Here is an 18,239-nt window from a genome sequence, read left to right as displayed (position 1 = left end):
TTTTTTTTTGGACATTTAGGCCATTTAAGTCAAACTCACACACACAACGCATACACAGAGACTCGAACCTTAGACCTCTTAGTTAGAAGCCTTAGCTCTCAACCAATAGGCCAAGGAGAGTTGTGTAAAATCAAATTATCATTTAACATAGGCTTCAACAAGAAAGATTTATTTTTATTTTTTTATTTTTGGCTTCAACAAGAAAGACGTCCCAAACGAAGACTTACTTTGGAACAGCTTTTTTAATGCTTTATAAAAAAAAATTTTAGTTATTAAAGCAATAGGAAAACTGTCTCAAAACGAAGCTAAAATCTGATTGGCTGATTAAGGGTTCGATTGTGAAGGTTTTCTAGCAATAATCATATTTTCATTTTGTTATTATTTTCTCATTATTTTTTTCAAAAATTTTATTGTTAAAAATCATTTTGTTTGCAACCAGAGTAACTAAATTTTTGCTCATATAACTTCACACCCAATTTTATAAAATGTTACGGTCGTTCTAAACTACTCTAAATGTATTATCACAAATGATGCTATAATTTCTCAATGCACAACCCAAAAAAAAAAAGGGAGTTTTACATACATACCACTTAATACTATTCTATTTACATATTTAACACCTAAAACTTTAATATTACATCCATATCACCCTATATTATTTTAATATCAAATATACCACTTATATTTCTTTCCTACCACTCATATATTTCATTTCTACCACTCATATTTTGTATGAAAATGAACTATGGGTGGTATTTATGTAATATTAAAGTTTTAGGTGTTAAATATGTAAATAGAATAGTATTAAGTGGTATGTATGTAAAACTCCCTAAATTATATGGTTATTATATTTAAAAATATTTTGTTAATTTTATTAATTTTTTATAATAATAATATTATTTTTTAATTCATCCGGTTCGACCTCGACTAGACCAATCTAATTGGTTGAACTGTGAAACTCTCGTTTTTCTGATTCTTTGTCCAATCCGACATTCAAAATCTTGGCATAAACATATATTTCTTTTTATGGGGAAATACTCGAATTTCTTTAAAATATATATATTTATATATGGACATAATTATTGTTATAAATTTTTGGAACGTTTAGATCAATTAAGTAAGACTGATAGGCGACCTTCGAACCAACACACCTAGCTAAGCTGTGTATAATTATTGTTATGTTGAGAATGAAAGAAAAAAAACCGTCATATCAGCTCTCTGATAGTCTGATACCGCTTTGGTCACACGCCCAACGTCTCCGATTTCCACTTCTACGAGCTCGATTATGGCTGAGTTCTTCCTGAAGTCTCTCGTTCTAGCATGGCTTGATAGAGCACTGGCCGAATAATCGCCTTTTTCGATTATTCTAGGTCTGGAATCCATCGGGCAAGGAGGAAAACAAGGGGGTTTGGGGGATTCGGCTTCAGATCGATAGCCTGCGGTGTCTTGCTTGGCTGAGTTTTTGCGTCAATGCGAACTGGTGGAATCTTGAAAATTGGGAAAACCAGTGTTTTGGTTTGGGAATAAGTGGTCTGTGAGTAAGCATCTAGGTTTAAAGCTATCTAGTATAATTTGACGAAGGAGTAAGTTCTGGAGTTGATCTGCAGCTGATCGGTTGAGGGAAAGCTGGTATATTCTGGCCTTTTTGAAGTCGGTGAAGTCCGGAAGCTGCATCATTCCAGCGTGTGGGTATTACCTGTTATTTCTTCGGTGTTGTTGATACTTGATCCTGCTGTCGTCATGGAACAAGCCATCGGTGGAAAGTTTAAGCTTGGGAGAAAGATTGGAAGTGGATCTTTTGGAGAATTATATCTTGGTAGGTCAAATCTTCGCATTTATGTATTGCTGAACAATATTTTGCTCTCGTTTCACTCTCTAGTTCTGTGAGATTGGCCATTTTAGCAGTGGTTTGTGTTTTTTAGGTGTCAACATACAGAGCGGGGAAGAAGTAGCCGTCAAGTTGGTAAGCTTTTGTCCGATTGCTGGATTTGTTATTATTTCCATGGGACGATTTTTCAAAGCATACTGTGGACTTTATATTGATTTTCTACAATGTGTTGTATTTCATGATTGAAAATTATTATCGAATTGTGAAATTCATACAAAAACTTTGATGATTGTTTTAGTCATCCATTACTTCAACTAGCTCAATGTCAGCATTAATTACTTGTACAGTTCCTTAATTGTATCAGTAATATTCCGGCGTGTTCTCCAGTACAATTCTACTTTTTAGTAGAGCCTTTCTCTAACTGATTTAAGTGCTTATGTTTCTCTTACTTTTTTTTACATTGAAACAAGTTATTTATTATGGAGGTTACTGGAGCATAATTTATTTACATGTTTATCAAAACTAGAGGAGAATGCTGAATTTTTTATGTGCCTGCAGAACAGATAACTAAATATTATAGTTTGAACAAAACTTGTCCTGTTTTTTGTTTTTTATTTTTTATTTTCCTGTTATTAAAGCTCCCTGTGGTATTATTATTATCTTGTCTGGATTAATCCTTCTACTTTTACTAAGCCATTAATTCCATATGTTTTTAGGAATCTGTAAAGACAAAGCATCCTCAACTTCATTACGAATCCAAACTTTACATGCTTCTTCAGGGTGGAAGTAAGTTCCTCTTTACATTTTTTTTAAATTGCTATTTACTTGCGTAGGAATTTTATACTTATTCAATCTTCTGGTTAATTGTTTTTTCCATTTGAAATAGCTGGAATTCCTCACCTGAAGTGGTTTGGCGTGGAGGGTGAGTACAATATAATGGTCATTGACCTTCTTGGGCCAAGCCTAGAAGACTTATTCAACTATTGCAATCGAAAGTTCTCATTAAAAACTGTACTCATGCTTGCTGATCAGATGGTTAGTTCATGATTCTCCTCATCTTTTTTCTTTTATTGTTATTGGTTAATGAATTTACCCAAAGAAGTTGGTGGCATCCCTTTATCATTCATTGTGAACAATTTAGATTATTTTGTTCGACTAAGCTTTTTTTTTTTTGTCAATCTTTATTTATAGGTCAACCGTGTTGAATACATGCACTCAAGAGGCTTTCTTCACCGTGACATTAAGCCAGACAATTTTCTCATGGGCTTAGGACGCAGAGCCAATCAAGTATGATAGTTTTATCTTTAAATTTGGATTATAAGCTGACATTAAAAGTGCTTTCGTTCATTTATTTATTTTCTGCTAAAGCTCTGTTATATTAGGATTCCATTTCAAGTTTTTCACTCTGCACCTTGTTTTGCTTTGTATATATTTGGCAATATCCCTTGTATTATTGAATGGCTTTGCATTTTCATATATCCATTTCTTTGCTCACCACACTGATTTCTTGCTATTGTACTTTAACTGTTGGCCTATTGCATATTCTATAGCTTATATGATATTTCTAGCATTGCACTTATATCAAAATTTATTCAGCTGCTGCTAATTCCAACTAATAATTAAAATACAAGTGTTTTATTCAATTGTTGGTCATTTTCATTTAACCTTTTCTTGAGAATTTTGCGTCATAGTTAATAAGAAGTCACGCCATATCCCTTTCCAATCATGAAAAGTACTGAAGCAAATCTTTTTCTTATAAAGTTTTTCAGAAAATATTTAACGACCTGAGAATTCAACAGCATCCATTTGCACTGCTGATACTTAATCTTGTTGTATGTGATTAAGGGCAAATATAAACACGTTTTACTGACACAAAGGATATTTTGTAGGTATAATGATATTATTCTCTTGTCTGCTTTAAATCCAGATAATCCTTTTCAGATTAAAAGGTTTTGGGACCTGATGTTTTTTCTTTAACAATTGCTGTATAGGGTGCTCTTGATTCATGCTTTTCTATTATTTAGACACCCTTATTTGGATAAGGCTCATGATGATGATGGTGATGATTTCTATATGATCGTTTACATTGATATTTTGCACTAGAAAATCTGTTCTGTTTGATGTTTGTTTTTTATTTAAAAAAAAAAACTGTTGAATGGATATTTCACGTTGTGTATGCTAATCCTGATTTCATGGCAATTGAGTCATTTTTATCTATAATTTATTATGCAGGTTTATATTATTGATTATGGTCTTGCAAAGAAATATAGAGACCTTCAAACACATAAACATATTCCATACAGGTGAATCTTAAGCTATCTTTATGTTTGTTACGTTTAGAAGATTCATTCCATCCTTGCAATGTCTGCTAACGATCACTTTAATTTCCACCATGCATGGATCTTTCAAATATCTATATATTCATCTGAATGTATTAATCATGCATGCATGAATATGTAAATTGAATGAAAAGTGAAGTTTATGGGAAATTTATTTGTAAGGCTTGATATTGTTTTTCATGAAAATAATTAAAGAAGGTGAAAGTTGCATTTAAGATGCTGATTGTATATTCATGTTTAAATTTACTTGCATAATTGTGCTGATTTCTTAAATTTGTGTCAATGCATTTATGATTCTGGCCAGTTGTGATGATCAACAATTATTCTAGTTTTTTATGCAAATTTATGATTGTGGTCATTTATGATGATAAAAATTTATTCTAGTTTTTTATGCATGTAAAATTTTTGCCATTTATGATGATATAGCCCAGTCAGAAAATTAAATTTCACAAACAGTTTTTTTGATCTACAGTTCCTTGAATTCTAATTATAAACACAGTTGTGTTCAAGCAAAATCATGTTTGTCTGAATTTTTGATGAGGCTGTCTTTCAATTCTTTGATAACATCTCCACAGCTTTCTTGTATCACTTTCTGTCAAAGTTGATATCCACTCATTTCTTTTTAACTAACAACGGTTTCATTTATTTTCAACAGAGAAAATAAAAATCTAACTGGAACGGCACGGTATGCAAGTGTAAACACTCATCTTGGGGTTGGTGAGTTTCCTTATATTCATTCATTGATTAAGTAACAAATAATTGCTGATCTTGTTTCTTTTGTTGTTGAACATCTCTTTCACTCATTGAAGTATCATTATCTGCATACAGAGCAAAGCAGGAGGGATGATTTGGAATCTCTTGGTTATGTCCTCATGTATTTTTTAAGAGGAAGGTTAGAATTCGATGAGAGTGGCTCAGCTTTAATATTTTTGAGTATTATTATTATTATTATTATTTTCTTTGATTTGTTGTATAATATTTAAGAAATTTCTTTTCAGCCTTCCTTGGCAGGGTCTAAGAGCTGGTACCAAAAAACAGAAGTACGATAAAATCAGTGAAAAGAAAATGCTTACTCCTGTTGAGGTAATTGGTGCGTGCTTTTCCCAAGCGTTATTCATTTAGTTGTTGTTTTTTATGTTTGTTACGTGAGTTGTTGGAAATTGAGGAAAATTGCTTGTTTATATCTTTAAAATCAGGTGCTGTGCAAATCACATCCACCTGAATTTGTATCTTACTTCCACTATTGCCGGTCATTGCGATTTGAAGACAAACCAGATTATTCTTATTTGAAGAGACTTTTTCGTGACCTTTTTATTAGAGAAGGTAGCGATTTTCTCTTTTTATGGACCTACGTAATGTCATAGAGAATAAATTAGCCCATTCCATTTGAAGGATCAAATATTTTAAGTCTTTTCACCAGAATGGATCTGGTACTTTTTACTGCAGGTTATCAATTTGATTATGTTTTTGATTGGACTGCGTTAAAGTATCCTCAAGTTGGTGCTGAGATCAGAGCAAGTGTATGAATTTTGTATCATATTAGGCTCCATTGAATTATGATGCTTTGTTATATTTGTTTGCTAATCTTATTTATTTTCTTGCAGCCTGGTGGTAAAGCAAGTGGAGCAATCGGACCTTCAGTAGAAAGAACAGACAAGGCTTCAGGTTTTCTTTGCTTTCTCTCTCCCCCTACCTTTTGTTCAACCCAGTTTGTTTATCCTATTTATTTGCTTCATTCAAAAAAAAAAAATAAATAAATAATATATTTATTTGCTTCATTATACAGTGGGACAGGAGTTTCGGGATAGATTCTCTGGTGCGGTTGAAGCATTTGCTAGGAGGGCTGTCTCTGGTGTTGGTCATCACGGAGAGCATTCTAAGCACAAAGCTTTGGAGGATGCATCACCAAAGGATGTAAGTTTCTTTGGGTTTAGAGTCTATTAATTTATTAGTTAGGTCTCTATTGATGCTGATTGATCACGTGTTGTGGATTATCTCAAGTTGCTGTTATGTTATGATCATGTACGTAGGACATGATTATCTTTTTTTATTGTTTATGAGTGGACCTCTTCCTATATATTGGATTGCCTTTATGATATAATGGAAATTGATGATTATACAATGCTTTTAGCCCAAGTCCTCCCCCTATCCTTTTTTCTCCTCTCTCCTTCCTCTCCCAACTGCCCCTTTCCCTTTCTCTCCCCCTCTTTTATTATTGCTTCTCTTCTTCCTCCCTTCTCTCAATCCCTAATCCGTCCATCTTCTCAATCCCTTCTATTTACTCTTTAAGCTTCCAAAGTCCCTAGCCACCTTCCAATTAGCTTGCTGAGCACCACCTTTCTTCATCACCATCACCACTCTAAGAATCACCTTAAGCTTATCTCTATTGCATCGAATTCAGGAAATCAAGACTGTACATTTATGACCTCCATTAACGAAGTGTAAGCTTACCATGAGCCCCCTCCCTTTTCATCTTGCATTCCTTCAAAGGAGATCCAATGATATGAACCAAATCAAAGTCCATGCATATTTTTTATATTATGGGCTGATCTCAAGCTGAAATGATTTGATCTAGGCTCTCAGCTCAAAATTGGTTTGAATATTGGATCGAGCAATAAATTTGGCTCAAGGATCAACTCATTAACTCAAGCTAGACTTGAACCAAAAATTGATAATTTTTTAGAATTTTTTAATTTTGAGCTAAAATCTTAGTATACTAGCACCCAACTAGCGTGCTGTTACTGGACAGGTCCAGTCGGTCCATATGGGACCGGCTTACGAGCAACAGAGGTAGAACGTCTCCGCCTCCTATACGTGCCGATCAAACCGCCCAATGCAACGGAGGTGTTTAGGAAGGATTTTTGAGGGAGTTATGACGGAAATTTGAATGTAGGGACTATTTAGAGATTTCCTTTTGGATTGTATGCATTAAATAGTTTGTTTCCTAGGGTTATGACATCTTGAATTTGGCTGAAATTTGAGATCTCTTAGGGTTTTGGGCTCTAGCGGCGTCTAGAGATTTAGGAGAGATAGATCCTCCTCTTGAATAGAGGATCAATTGTATCTTGGCATTTTCCATTTCCATTTCATCAAATAATACAAATTATCTACTATTTTTCCTGGTTTTGTGTGGATTTTTGTGGAGAATTCTTGCTGATTTCCAAAGATTGCTAGGAAATTCTTGCAATCTTCAAGTGTTTCCTATCATGTGCATACCAAGTACTTGCGCCTTGTGCACTCATTGTCGACTCCCATCCTCCTCTATATCCAACTTTTTTACTTGTTATAGCCCTATGCTTGCTCTACTTCCATGCTTAAACCCTGCATTTCTGATGCAGGCAAAAAAAAATCCGGGGGATGGGGCACCCGAGGATCTCCGCCCACAGAAACGACGGACACACGACTACAAGCTCGTCAAATGAGACAAACAAACTCTTACATTTCAAATAAAACTAAGACATAGAAATTTAAGAACAAAATTACAACAACAGATTGAAATTAAACGACTTTCAAACTCAAATCGAAATTAAAGACACCCTAAACTTACTTCACTTAGAGAAGAAGGATACATATGGAGTGGCACTTGCGGAGAGACGAAAGAGGTTAGAAGCCAAGACGAAGGTTGGAAAGAGCTTGTAAGATTTCCGGATGGGATGAGAAAGAAGGTGGACAAAGCTCGCAAGCTTTTCCAAGCAAACCCGCATGTTATAGCTTTTCCAAAAATAACATATCATTCACTTTTTAAAACAATACATAACCCCTCATATTTATAGGTATGAAAGGGGAATACCAAAAGACAAAACATTGAATCCACATAGGAATTCCAAACATTACAAGCCATAAAAAACCTATTGCTTTTCACAGAAAAACAGCATAGCTCAGGAAACCGAAGGAGCAACCACGGGAACTAAAGAGGCTGCACGGAACCAAGGCGCCAAAGCCACGGGAAAACCCCCAGGCTCGAAAAACCAGTAGCCGGCCGGAAATGCAAGGAGCCATGGCACGGAAAACAGCAGCCCATCGTGGAAGAAGGAGCCACGACATGAAAAAATAAAACAACTTTCTTGGGATTCCAAAAGCCCTTTTGGAAAACCAAGAGATAACTTAAATGAAGACATTAAAAACTATAATAAAAGTACATTAATTAAAAAATAACTATGAACTAAAATGTTAGCTAATAATGAGCTAACCCTTAGTTCAATAAGTGAACTAAAGACCAGCTCATAAATGAGTTAAAATTTCAGCTCAATTTGATTGAGCTTGTAAACTCAACGGAAGTCAAAAATCAAATTATTTTGGGCTTGAGTTGACCCCCCCTTTGTCTACATCAATTTCTTAATTTGCCTTCATAAAATTAGGTACTCACCCATGGATAAGGAGGGGTTCTCAATGAGAAATTTTGTTTAGTTAGCCATGGAGTTTGATGATGAAGAATTAATACAACAAAAAAGAAAACGTTAGCTCTGATTTCATATAGTGATGGAGGTTTTCGGTTTATCTAATCTTTGAGCAGTTGGAGAAGTAAAAGGGAATTAGTCAAGGAATTCGAGAAGAAAGGCAATTGCATTCTGTTATTACTTTTAGGAGGATGTGAGCTTTCTAGCAAAGGAAATAACGTGAATCTTCAAGAATACCATTGTGATGAAAAGGATGGTAAGGAGAGAAAATGAGAACTCTGTGTATACAACTTGGAGTGAATTTGCATACATAACTTCATATAGGGCTGGAAGGAGCACACAGCTCTTCAAATGGGCTATTGGGACTTTAATTCCCTCAGTTTATTTGTAATGGCTTTTTTTACTTAGTATTGAGGGTTATTTATATAAATTTCAATTTATATAGCTACCTTTAAGTGTGGCTATAAGTATACCCTCACCATTGTTGCAATGCAATTCAATTCATTTTCTCTCTTACTTAGAAATAGGATATGAAATGAGCATATAAGTGAAAAGCTTGGAGTAGCTCCAGTAGAAAATAAGATTAGAGAGAGTCGCCTTAGATGGTTTGGTCACATAAAATGGCGGCCTTCCGATAACCCAGTTAGGAGAGTAGAAGTATTAGATTTGACTTATGTTAAGAAAGGTAGAGGTAGACCTAAAAAGAATTGGTTAGAAAATATTAGGAATGACCTTATTAGATTTAAATGAGAATTTGACTTTTAATAGTACACAATGGAGAAAAAGGATTCATGTAGCCGACCCCATGTAGTGGGATAAAAGCTTGATGTTGTTGCTGTAGTGAATTATTTCTCCTCTCCCATTCTCTGTCTCCTTTCCTCTATTTTCTTTTTTCTATTTTCTTCTCTCCTTCCAGCTAGCTAGGTTCTTGTTACTTAATAATCACAAGGAGAGCTGCAGTTATGTAATCACACTTCCCTGGCAATAAGTAGGCATAACTGAAGGGCAGGTGTTGCTACTGCTGTGAAGGAGGTCCATCCGAGAAGCATCTCCATCTATACCCAGTGAAGAGGGTTGGAGCTTAAGCCAACGAATGGTGTTATGATTCTTACTGTTTGCGTTGAAGAATTGCTGAAGGACTGTACTTGCCTTGATACTGCTATTGAAGAATCTATTCGCAGGTGAAGATCCTCTGAAAGATAGAAACAAAGACAATATAGAAATAATGGCAGGGGACAGAGCAAGAGTATTCATATGTGTGCAATCTTTTTAATTTTCTTATTTATTAATCAAGAACCAGAAGTGGTTTTTTTTCTTCTACAGTAACATAATGATAATTAACTTGGGTGGGTTCATAACATCAAGTAATTTCAATAGAATAAAGTGAATATTAAATGTTAACTTATCTTTTGCTTTTTATAATTTCAAATGATCAATGATATTAAAGATTCTTACAAGATTTATTTGGCCAAAGCAATGGAGGATTTGGATCATCCAGCTATTTGCCCAGTCTGACTCCTTTTTATTAGCTTGTGGGTAATCAATTAGTTGATCTCTTAGCAGGACACAACGGAGAAAAATGATTCATACAGCCAACCCCATATAGTGGGAAAGAGGCTTAATGTTGTTGTTGTTGGTTAGCCAACAGTAATGACACTCACACTAGCTCATCTAATGATGAAAACACTTCATATAATTGATGAACTACTCTAAAGGAATGTGTGTATTACTACTCTTGGCTCTTGATACTATTGTAGATCTCACACTCATTATTATAGTTTGACTTGTGTAGATTCGATATATTATATTATATGGCTAATTTTTAGTTATAATATTTGGCAAATGAGGTGGACAAATCATATAGTTCCATGGTCAGCTACTTCATAAGATTGGACTAAAGATTGATAAATGGTGACTGCATCACAGGCTCACACCAAAATTCCATTACCCATCTTACTATCCCCTGTAGCATCACAAACCCAATCTACCTTGCTATCCCCTCCAAATCCAAGAGCCTCACCAAAATCCCTATTTACATCAGCCCTATCTAACCTCCTTACCCCTCCGGTCCCTTCAGACCCCTCCTTTTCTACTAGTATATTCTTTTGTTGCCACTAAAGAGCTAGAGTTTGACTTATTTGTTTTATCGATTCAGTTGTTCGTGCCTGATTTTGTACATGTTAGTGTGCTGCCACATAGGGCTTGCTCCTTTATCCTTATTTGCTCGGTTTTAATGCATGCTAGTTGGTATCATCCAGAGCTCAAACCTATAACTATGTTATTTGGAGGACAATCTAGTGATCTCATCTTGTATATAAACCCATGCCATCTCTCTACCTTTGGCTTGACTTTTTCAATTTTTTAGTTGAAGAGTATTCATGGTCTTATAGATTGATACAATATGATCATAAGCTATCGTTTTGTTTAATTTGCTTTGATTTTTTTATCATGAACTCTTAATAGTTTTTTTATTCATCCAGTAGTCCTATTTTTGGGGTGTAATAGAAACTGATGATATGAGTCTTTGATCTTAATTTCCTCCCCCAACTCCCTAATTACACACACAAACCCACATCTAGGTATTTGAGGATAATTTGAAGCACGCAAATGTAATTTTCTCTTCAATGTACTAATTGATAGAGAGAGATGTTTCTATGTATTTATTGCATCTATCTACCTTCTCAACATTTGTTGAACCATCTTTAGATAATGAACTACAGTTTCACATCTACTTTGAATGTACATTATTTCATGATTGGGCTCTTAGTGAACTGTCTTCATCTACCTCATCTCTATATACTTTTTCCCATGCATCTCAGTTTTCTTAGGGTACATTGCTCTCTTGCTATGCTGTTTGCATAGTAACATTTTTCAAGCTTGAATTGCAGTTATCTTTAACAATGTCATGTTCTTTTACTTTCGCAACTATGACTTCTTTGTTTATTTAATCTAGTTTATCCTCGTTCATCCATAGATGGTCCTTCTTTTGGGATGATATTTTCTTGTGTTTCAAGTGACTTTGAGTTCTGACATAGTGTTTTATTATTATTATTATTATTTTTTTTTTTTTCAATACCAGAGCTTTTAGAGTTGGATATATGCTCTGATAACAAAATTTATTAATTAGAATTGAGATGTGAATAATGATGAAATCTCAAATCTCTCAATATTGCATGCTAATGAGATTATGGCTTTTGTGGTATAGTTTTTTGGACAATTTGTATGATAATATGTAGATAGGTTTTTCAGGTTGTAATCTTGGGTATAGAGATGAGATGTTTGTACTTCAACCAAGACTTCAGTGTTCCTGAAGGCTTGGCCAACGTGTAGAATTAGGATATATGAGAGGCTTGATTAATGATTTGAAGGAGATTATCAGAGATAATGCAAGCTAGAATTTTATGGATGGTAATTAGAATTGATGGCTTCCCTTGCCGTCTCTTCTTCTTTGCTTTCTAGTTTCTTCATTCTTCTCCTTGCTTGGATTTAACTCACTTCCCCTTTGTGCTTGGGGAATATATTTTACACGTAAGTTGCGGAGCAAAAACATATTTGAAGCGAAATGAAGCATAAGGTATCTGATAATAAATTGGGGCTTTAATGATTTTTTAGTCATGTTGTGACCTTAAAAAACTTATTGTGCTATCTCTTTAGATAATCTCTTGCTCATGACTTAGAGTATGCTTCTCAAGCACCATGAGTTTGCTTAGATGAAAATTCTATTAGTAAAGTGGCTAGCATTTGTGGACTTTAAAAAGTTAAATTCTTTTTTCCTTGTCTATTACGAAAGCTGATTAATCATTTGTGAGGATTTTCACCATAAATGTTATCAAGTGACCTTTGTGATTTCAATGTAGATTATAAAATAAACTATTAATTTATACTCAAATAACTTCATAAAACAATTGTTTTTGAATTATGCCATTCATTAGTTATCACTTTTTTTTTTAAGTTGAAATTATGCTGAAAGGTAGATCCTTAGCTTGAATTATGGTATCTTATTGACAGTGTAGTAGTGTCCACAAGAAGTGTTTCTAAGTCTGGAAACTATCCCTTAAACTTAACATGAATCAATGAATAAACTTTAGTATCCTTTAAACAGCAGGGAATTGGATTTCATGCCTAATATCATATTTGTAGCAAAATTTCAATTCGAATTAGGGCTGCAAACGAACCGAGCCGAGCCGAGTATGTGAGTGTTCATGTTTGTGTTCATTTAATATCAGGTTGTTCAAGTTTGGTTCATGTTTGTTCGAGCTTTATTGTTTGTGTTCATGTTTGATTCATTTAAAATAATGAGTGTTCATATTCGGTTCATGTTCAATTCATGTTCGTTCGTTTAGTGCTTATCGAGCTTTAAACAAACAAACATGAACGAGCTCTACTTTTAGATGTTCATTAACTTAACAAACGAGTTTTATAGAGCTTCCTACCTAACAAACGATTACATCGAGCATGTTCGCGAAAATATCTAACGAATTTTTTTTAATTATCAAACGAACACGTTCATTAACATATCTATAAACAAACACATTTATAATAAAAACAATTGTCTATGTAACAAAGGCAATGACTTATAAGCAAATTCCATCTTCTCATAATTTTCCTAATAGCAGCATTAATAAAGGATATTATTTATAAATAAATAGTCATATAAAGCTACAATTACTTAGACAATAAGTTAAGTAATATTTGATACCTGCAGCAATCACTGATCCAGTAACAACTAGAAACGGATTTTGGCCATTTTTCCGACGAAAATGTCCGTCGGAAAATGACGTTTTTCCTGTAGTGTTTTTTTTCGTGCTTTCTTAGTAAAAGAATTTTCTTGTTTGACATGTTATGTTATAGCTGTTAGACTTCAAGATGATCCAACACTAATTTGAACATCATGAACTTTCAATCCTAACTGCTTTGGTGAATTTTCAGACATACCTTTAAAAGAGAAGTCAACGATTATATTAAATATGAATCATATTTGCTAGTGCATATATTCAAGTTCAAAATCGAACACGAATCGAGCTTTTATCGAGCTTATTGTCGAGCTTGTTTGCGAACTTCAAATGATGTTGTTCACGAACATAAATGAGCCGAACGCATTAGTGTTCAAGCTTGTTTATTTAAGAATCGAGTATTTAAAATATTGTTCGAGTTTGTTTGTTTAGTTAATTAAACGATCACGAACGAGCTTTAAACGAACCGAACAACGAGCAGCTCGTCGAAAATTTGGTTCGCTTGCAGCCCTAATTCAAATATCATGTCTTTAGCAAGTTACTTGGTGAACAACGAACAAGTTGTAAATAAACTAGTTTGATTGTGTTAAAATTTAGTTCATTTAACTTCCAATCTTTTAAATGATGATTAAATTTGTTCAATTACTAACTTAAATGAGTATTAATTGAGTCGAGTATGCTTTATTTGTTGTGTGTATTTATACATTTTAAGCCCTACCTCTAATCGACATTGAAATCTCTTGATTTATGCCTTCTAAAGCAATACCTAAGAGCTCAGTTGCCCCTTTCTTATTAGCTAGTTGTCTTCTCCTTTTTCTTCATCACCACAACCACCACCCCAAAATAATATTAAGGTGATCTCCATTTCATCCATCAAGAAAGTTCAAGATTATTCACGAATAACCTCAGTTAAAAAGTGCAGCTCATCACAAGTTCCCTCCCTTTGCTGTCCTTCCTTGCTAAGTTTTGAGACAAGGAGATCAGATGATACAATGAAACTCCAAATCTTTTGAGGTTACGCCATTATGTGTCTCCACATATAAAGTATTTAATGCAAGATATTATGATGAAATCAACTTGTGCTAGGATTTTGATGGGTTTATTGCTGAACTTTTTTTAAATTTTTTTTTTTTTATTGCTGAACCTGTTCCTAACTATAGATGTTAGTTAGGGTATATAGTTTTTGTTATAGTCTTTGGATAGTTTCTGAAATAATATATAGGTAGGTTGACCTTTTAGATTTTCGAGTAAGGTAAATGAGACCTTTCAAGCTTCAACCAAAAAATGGCATTTTTTAAAGCTTGACCAAGGTAAAGAATTAGGATATGTTGAGAGACTTGCTGTTTAGAAGGAGATCAATGGAAATAATGTGAATTATGAATTAGTCTTAGATGATAGTTAGGATTGTTCCTTACATTGGTTAATGTCTTTCCTCGGTATCTCTATTTCTTCTTCTTATTATTTTACCATTTCTTCAGCTATTAAGTGATTTTTTTTTTTTTTTTTTTTTATTTTTTTTTCGATTTCTTTGGTGTTTAGGGATTTTTTTTTTTTTTTTTTTTTTGTCTTGGCTGCATTCAACTTGCTCTTCTCTGAACCTAGTCTCCATTAGTCATTTTCGACCTGACCTTTGAGTATGCAATTGGAGCAGGTAGGTCTTTGTCCTTGTTTTTTCTTATCCCCAAGCATCTCTTCATTGCCTTGTCATTTTGTTAAGGAAACTTCCACTTTTTTTTTTTTTGGGTACTCGGTTCTCTTGTTATGTTATTCGTATAGTAACATTCTTTTGGCCTGGGTCTTTAACAATTTTTGGATAATTTGCAACATAATATGTGGATAGGCAGGCTTTTCTAGGTTTCAATCTTGAATGTAGAGATGAGACGTGTTGAACTATAACCAAGACTTGAGTCCTTGAAGGCTCGGCCAAGGACAATATGATAGATTGAGAGGCTTGGTGAATGATTTGAAGTAGAGTAAGATAGAGAATGTAAACTAGAATAATAAGTACATACCTTAGATTAATTGATGGCTTTACTTGCTACCTATTCCTTTTTTTTTTTCTAGTTTCTTCATCCTTCTCCTTGCTTGGATTTACTTCCCTTCGCCTTTCTGTGCTTGGGAAATGTGTTTTAAGCTTAAGTTGCCGAGCCAAAACATATTTAAAATGAAATTCGAGCAGAAGATATCTGACAATGAATTGCATTTTAGTAGTTTTTTATTTATTTAGTTACTTGGAAAAACTTATTTTTCTCTCTTTGAGAATCTTTTACTCTTGATTTAGAGTAGATTTCTTAGCTATAAGTTTGCTTGGATAAATTTACTCTTAGTTAAGTGGCCATAAAGGCGAAATTTTTTAAATGATCAATTTTTCAAATAATTAAGCAGAGAAAACTTAATTATGGGGAAATTTAAAAAGGATAAAAAAATACAAAAATAATTTGCTTTCTGTGAGAAGACGCAAATTAAAATTTGGTTTTTAATTTGTGTTTTCTTACATAACAAAATTGACAAAATTTTATTTCGCTCATTTTGACAAATAAAATATGAAAAATTTATTCCAGCCTGAAAAAAAGGAAAATATATTTGTAAATGTTGATCTAAATTTAATTTAATTAAAGAATTTTTAAATGTGTTTCATCAATGATAATTAATTTCCAATGTTAATATTAATTCATTTAGAATAAAATTAAACTAAATGTTAAGTATAATTAACAATTAATTTATTTTGTAGATATATTTATATATTAAAAAGTTATTCTATTTTATTTTGTTATTAAAATTTTTTTTTTTGGGAAGGAGCTTGAGCTGCACGGAGCTCGGAGCATGTGAACAGGATGTCAGATCCTTGGGCGGAGCAATGTTAAGGAGCTTGTTATGGAGTGGCTGAGTAATCCATCAAATGATCCTTGCCTTTCCATCAAGGATAAGGAGCACGTGAACAGGATCCGGGCTTTGAAGGGCTCGAGGAGAAGTTTTGAGAAGCCCAAAGTGCCATTTTGAGAAGACATTTTTTTATTTTTTTTAAATTAAACGGGTTTACGGGTTGACCCGAAAACCCGCCGGGTCAACCCGACCCGACCCGTTTGATTAAACGGGTCAAATCTGTGAACCCAAACCCGACCCGTTTATCAAACGGGTCGGGTCCAACCCGGATTTTCCGGGTCGGGTCCGGGTCGGGTTGTCGTGTCGTGTCAAATATTGACACCCCTACTGCCTGCCATAAATTTGTTCTTAGAATTCCAAAGTTAAAATTTGTTTCTTTATCTGTTGCATAAGTGATTACTTATTTATGAATATTTTCATCATAAATGTTATGAAGTGCCGTTTATGATTTCCACGTGAATTATAAAGCAAACTATTAATTTGTACTCAAATAATTTCCAGGAAACAAATATTTTGAAATATATCATTCATTATTTTTTTTTAATTTGTTTTTATAATTGAATTTATGCTGAAAAGTAGATCCTTAGCTTGAATTATGATATCATATGGACACAGTGTAGCAGTATCCACAAGATGTTTTTGCAGTCTATCAACTATTCTTTAATCAACTCTTCTTGTTAATTGGATCAAAAAAGAAAAAAAAAAGTTTTGTTTTTTCAGATTTGGATGGCAAAAACTTCATTACATTGGTTTCCCCTGATGATGCCTAGAGCATTATATTTTGGTAATCCTTATGTGCCGCTGTAACAAGTTTCTTCTACCTAACCATCTCCATGTCCTTCTGTCTAGCTATTGGATTCAGAGAAAGCACAAGCATCCTCTTCTGGCAATGGCGGCATCTCGAAGAGGGCTGTTATCTCAAGCAGCCGCCAAAGTTCAGACAAGCCAGGCAGACTGGTCTCAGGCGGCGGCGGCGGCGGCGGCAGCATTCACCCCGCCATAAAACAGATTAGTTTCAATCAACCCGCCGCCGAATCCAGGTCCTCATCTCTCTCCCGAACTGCAATCGCAAGAACTTCCCGAGACGAAAATCCAGTCAGAAGCTTTGAGCTCCTCTCCATCAACGCTGATAAAAGGAAATAACAACCAGTGGCTTTCCTTCAGAACCAGTAAATCTGTAGTGATGTCTTCTTTGCAGTGAAACTGGAGATGGTAAATATGAAAATGAACAAAAAGATATTTAGCTTTCAGCATCCATTAGATGAACTGTAGGCCTTGCATTATTATTTCCCCTCCCAAGCTTTGCATAGTCGGGAACTTTGGATGAAAGGATCCTATTCTGCAACAGATTGATTCGGGAGGGAGAGCAAATGGCCTCTGCTGTTGGGCGAATTATTGCATCCAGTCACATCCGGACAACCAATCCGGACACGCCAAATCACCCAAATACATCGGGACCCGGTGTATTTTGCTGATGTGGCGTGTCTGGATTGGTGTCCAGACGAATCCGGACACCGGACGCAATAATTTGCCCTGGTATTGTAATTGTTTGATGATAAATAAAGTATTAAACATTTTGAGCTTTGAGATTCTCTATTATGTTATTCGGATTATTCCCATTTGTTCTTTGGATGTTGGATTGGATCACTATATTGACACGTGTTTGACCGATATGAGAAAAATGTGGCTGAAATAAATGAAATTTGTATGGTGAATTTTTTTTTTTTGAAAATTATTAATTTGAGTTGAGTCATATAATTTAGTACTTATTGCTTATCATTATCTAAAAAATAAAATTTATTAAAAATTTTGGCAATTTCTGATGCGGTTGAAATGGCACGAATATGATGGTTAATTTAGGCTTTTATAGGTGTTAAAATGGGTTAATGGGTTGAATTCGGATCTGATCTAAAATTGATTCGATTTAAATCCATTTGATTCAATTCTGACTTTTTTATTATACTTTTTTTAATAAATTATCAATTATGAGTTTAGGCTAATTCTTTCGAAGGAAAAAGAGCATACAAACCAGGCATTTTTAGGTTAAAATTGTGTATAT

The 18,239-nt window shown here is 34.1% G+C and overlaps 1 protein-coding gene across 1 annotated transcript; it reads left to right on the top strand.

The window, feature by feature from the left end:
• Window positions 1-1,192: 1,192 nt before the first annotated feature.
• Window positions 1,193-17,895, top strand: LOC110095278 (casein kinase 1). The gene is made up of 14 exons (XM_020820739.2): window positions 1,193-1,816; window positions 1,923-1,963; window positions 2,545-2,614; window positions 2,715-2,863; window positions 3,020-3,115; window positions 4,061-4,131; window positions 4,823-4,884; window positions 4,996-5,059; window positions 5,166-5,250; window positions 5,364-5,490; window positions 5,614-5,687; window positions 5,772-5,832; window positions 5,954-6,081; window positions 17,030-17,895. Exons 1-14 carry the CDS (start codon window positions 1,741-1,743, stop codon window positions 17,321-17,323), a joined length of 1,398 nt encoding a protein of 465 aa, XP_020676398.1. The 5' UTR covers window positions 1,193-1,740; the 3' UTR covers window positions 17,324-17,895.
• Window positions 17,896-18,239: the final 344 nt, after the last annotated feature.

This window comes from Dendrobium catenatum, unplaced genomic scaffold, assembly GCF_001605985.2.
Source record: "Dendrobium catenatum unplaced genomic scaffold, ASM160598v2 fragScaff_scaffold_134, whole genome shotgun sequence".
NCBI classification, from domain to species: domain Eukaryota; kingdom Viridiplantae; phylum Streptophyta; class Magnoliopsida; order Asparagales; family Orchidaceae; genus Dendrobium; species Dendrobium catenatum.
Note: the sequence above shows the minus strand (reverse complement) of the source record. Positions and strands in the feature narration are given on the sequence as shown.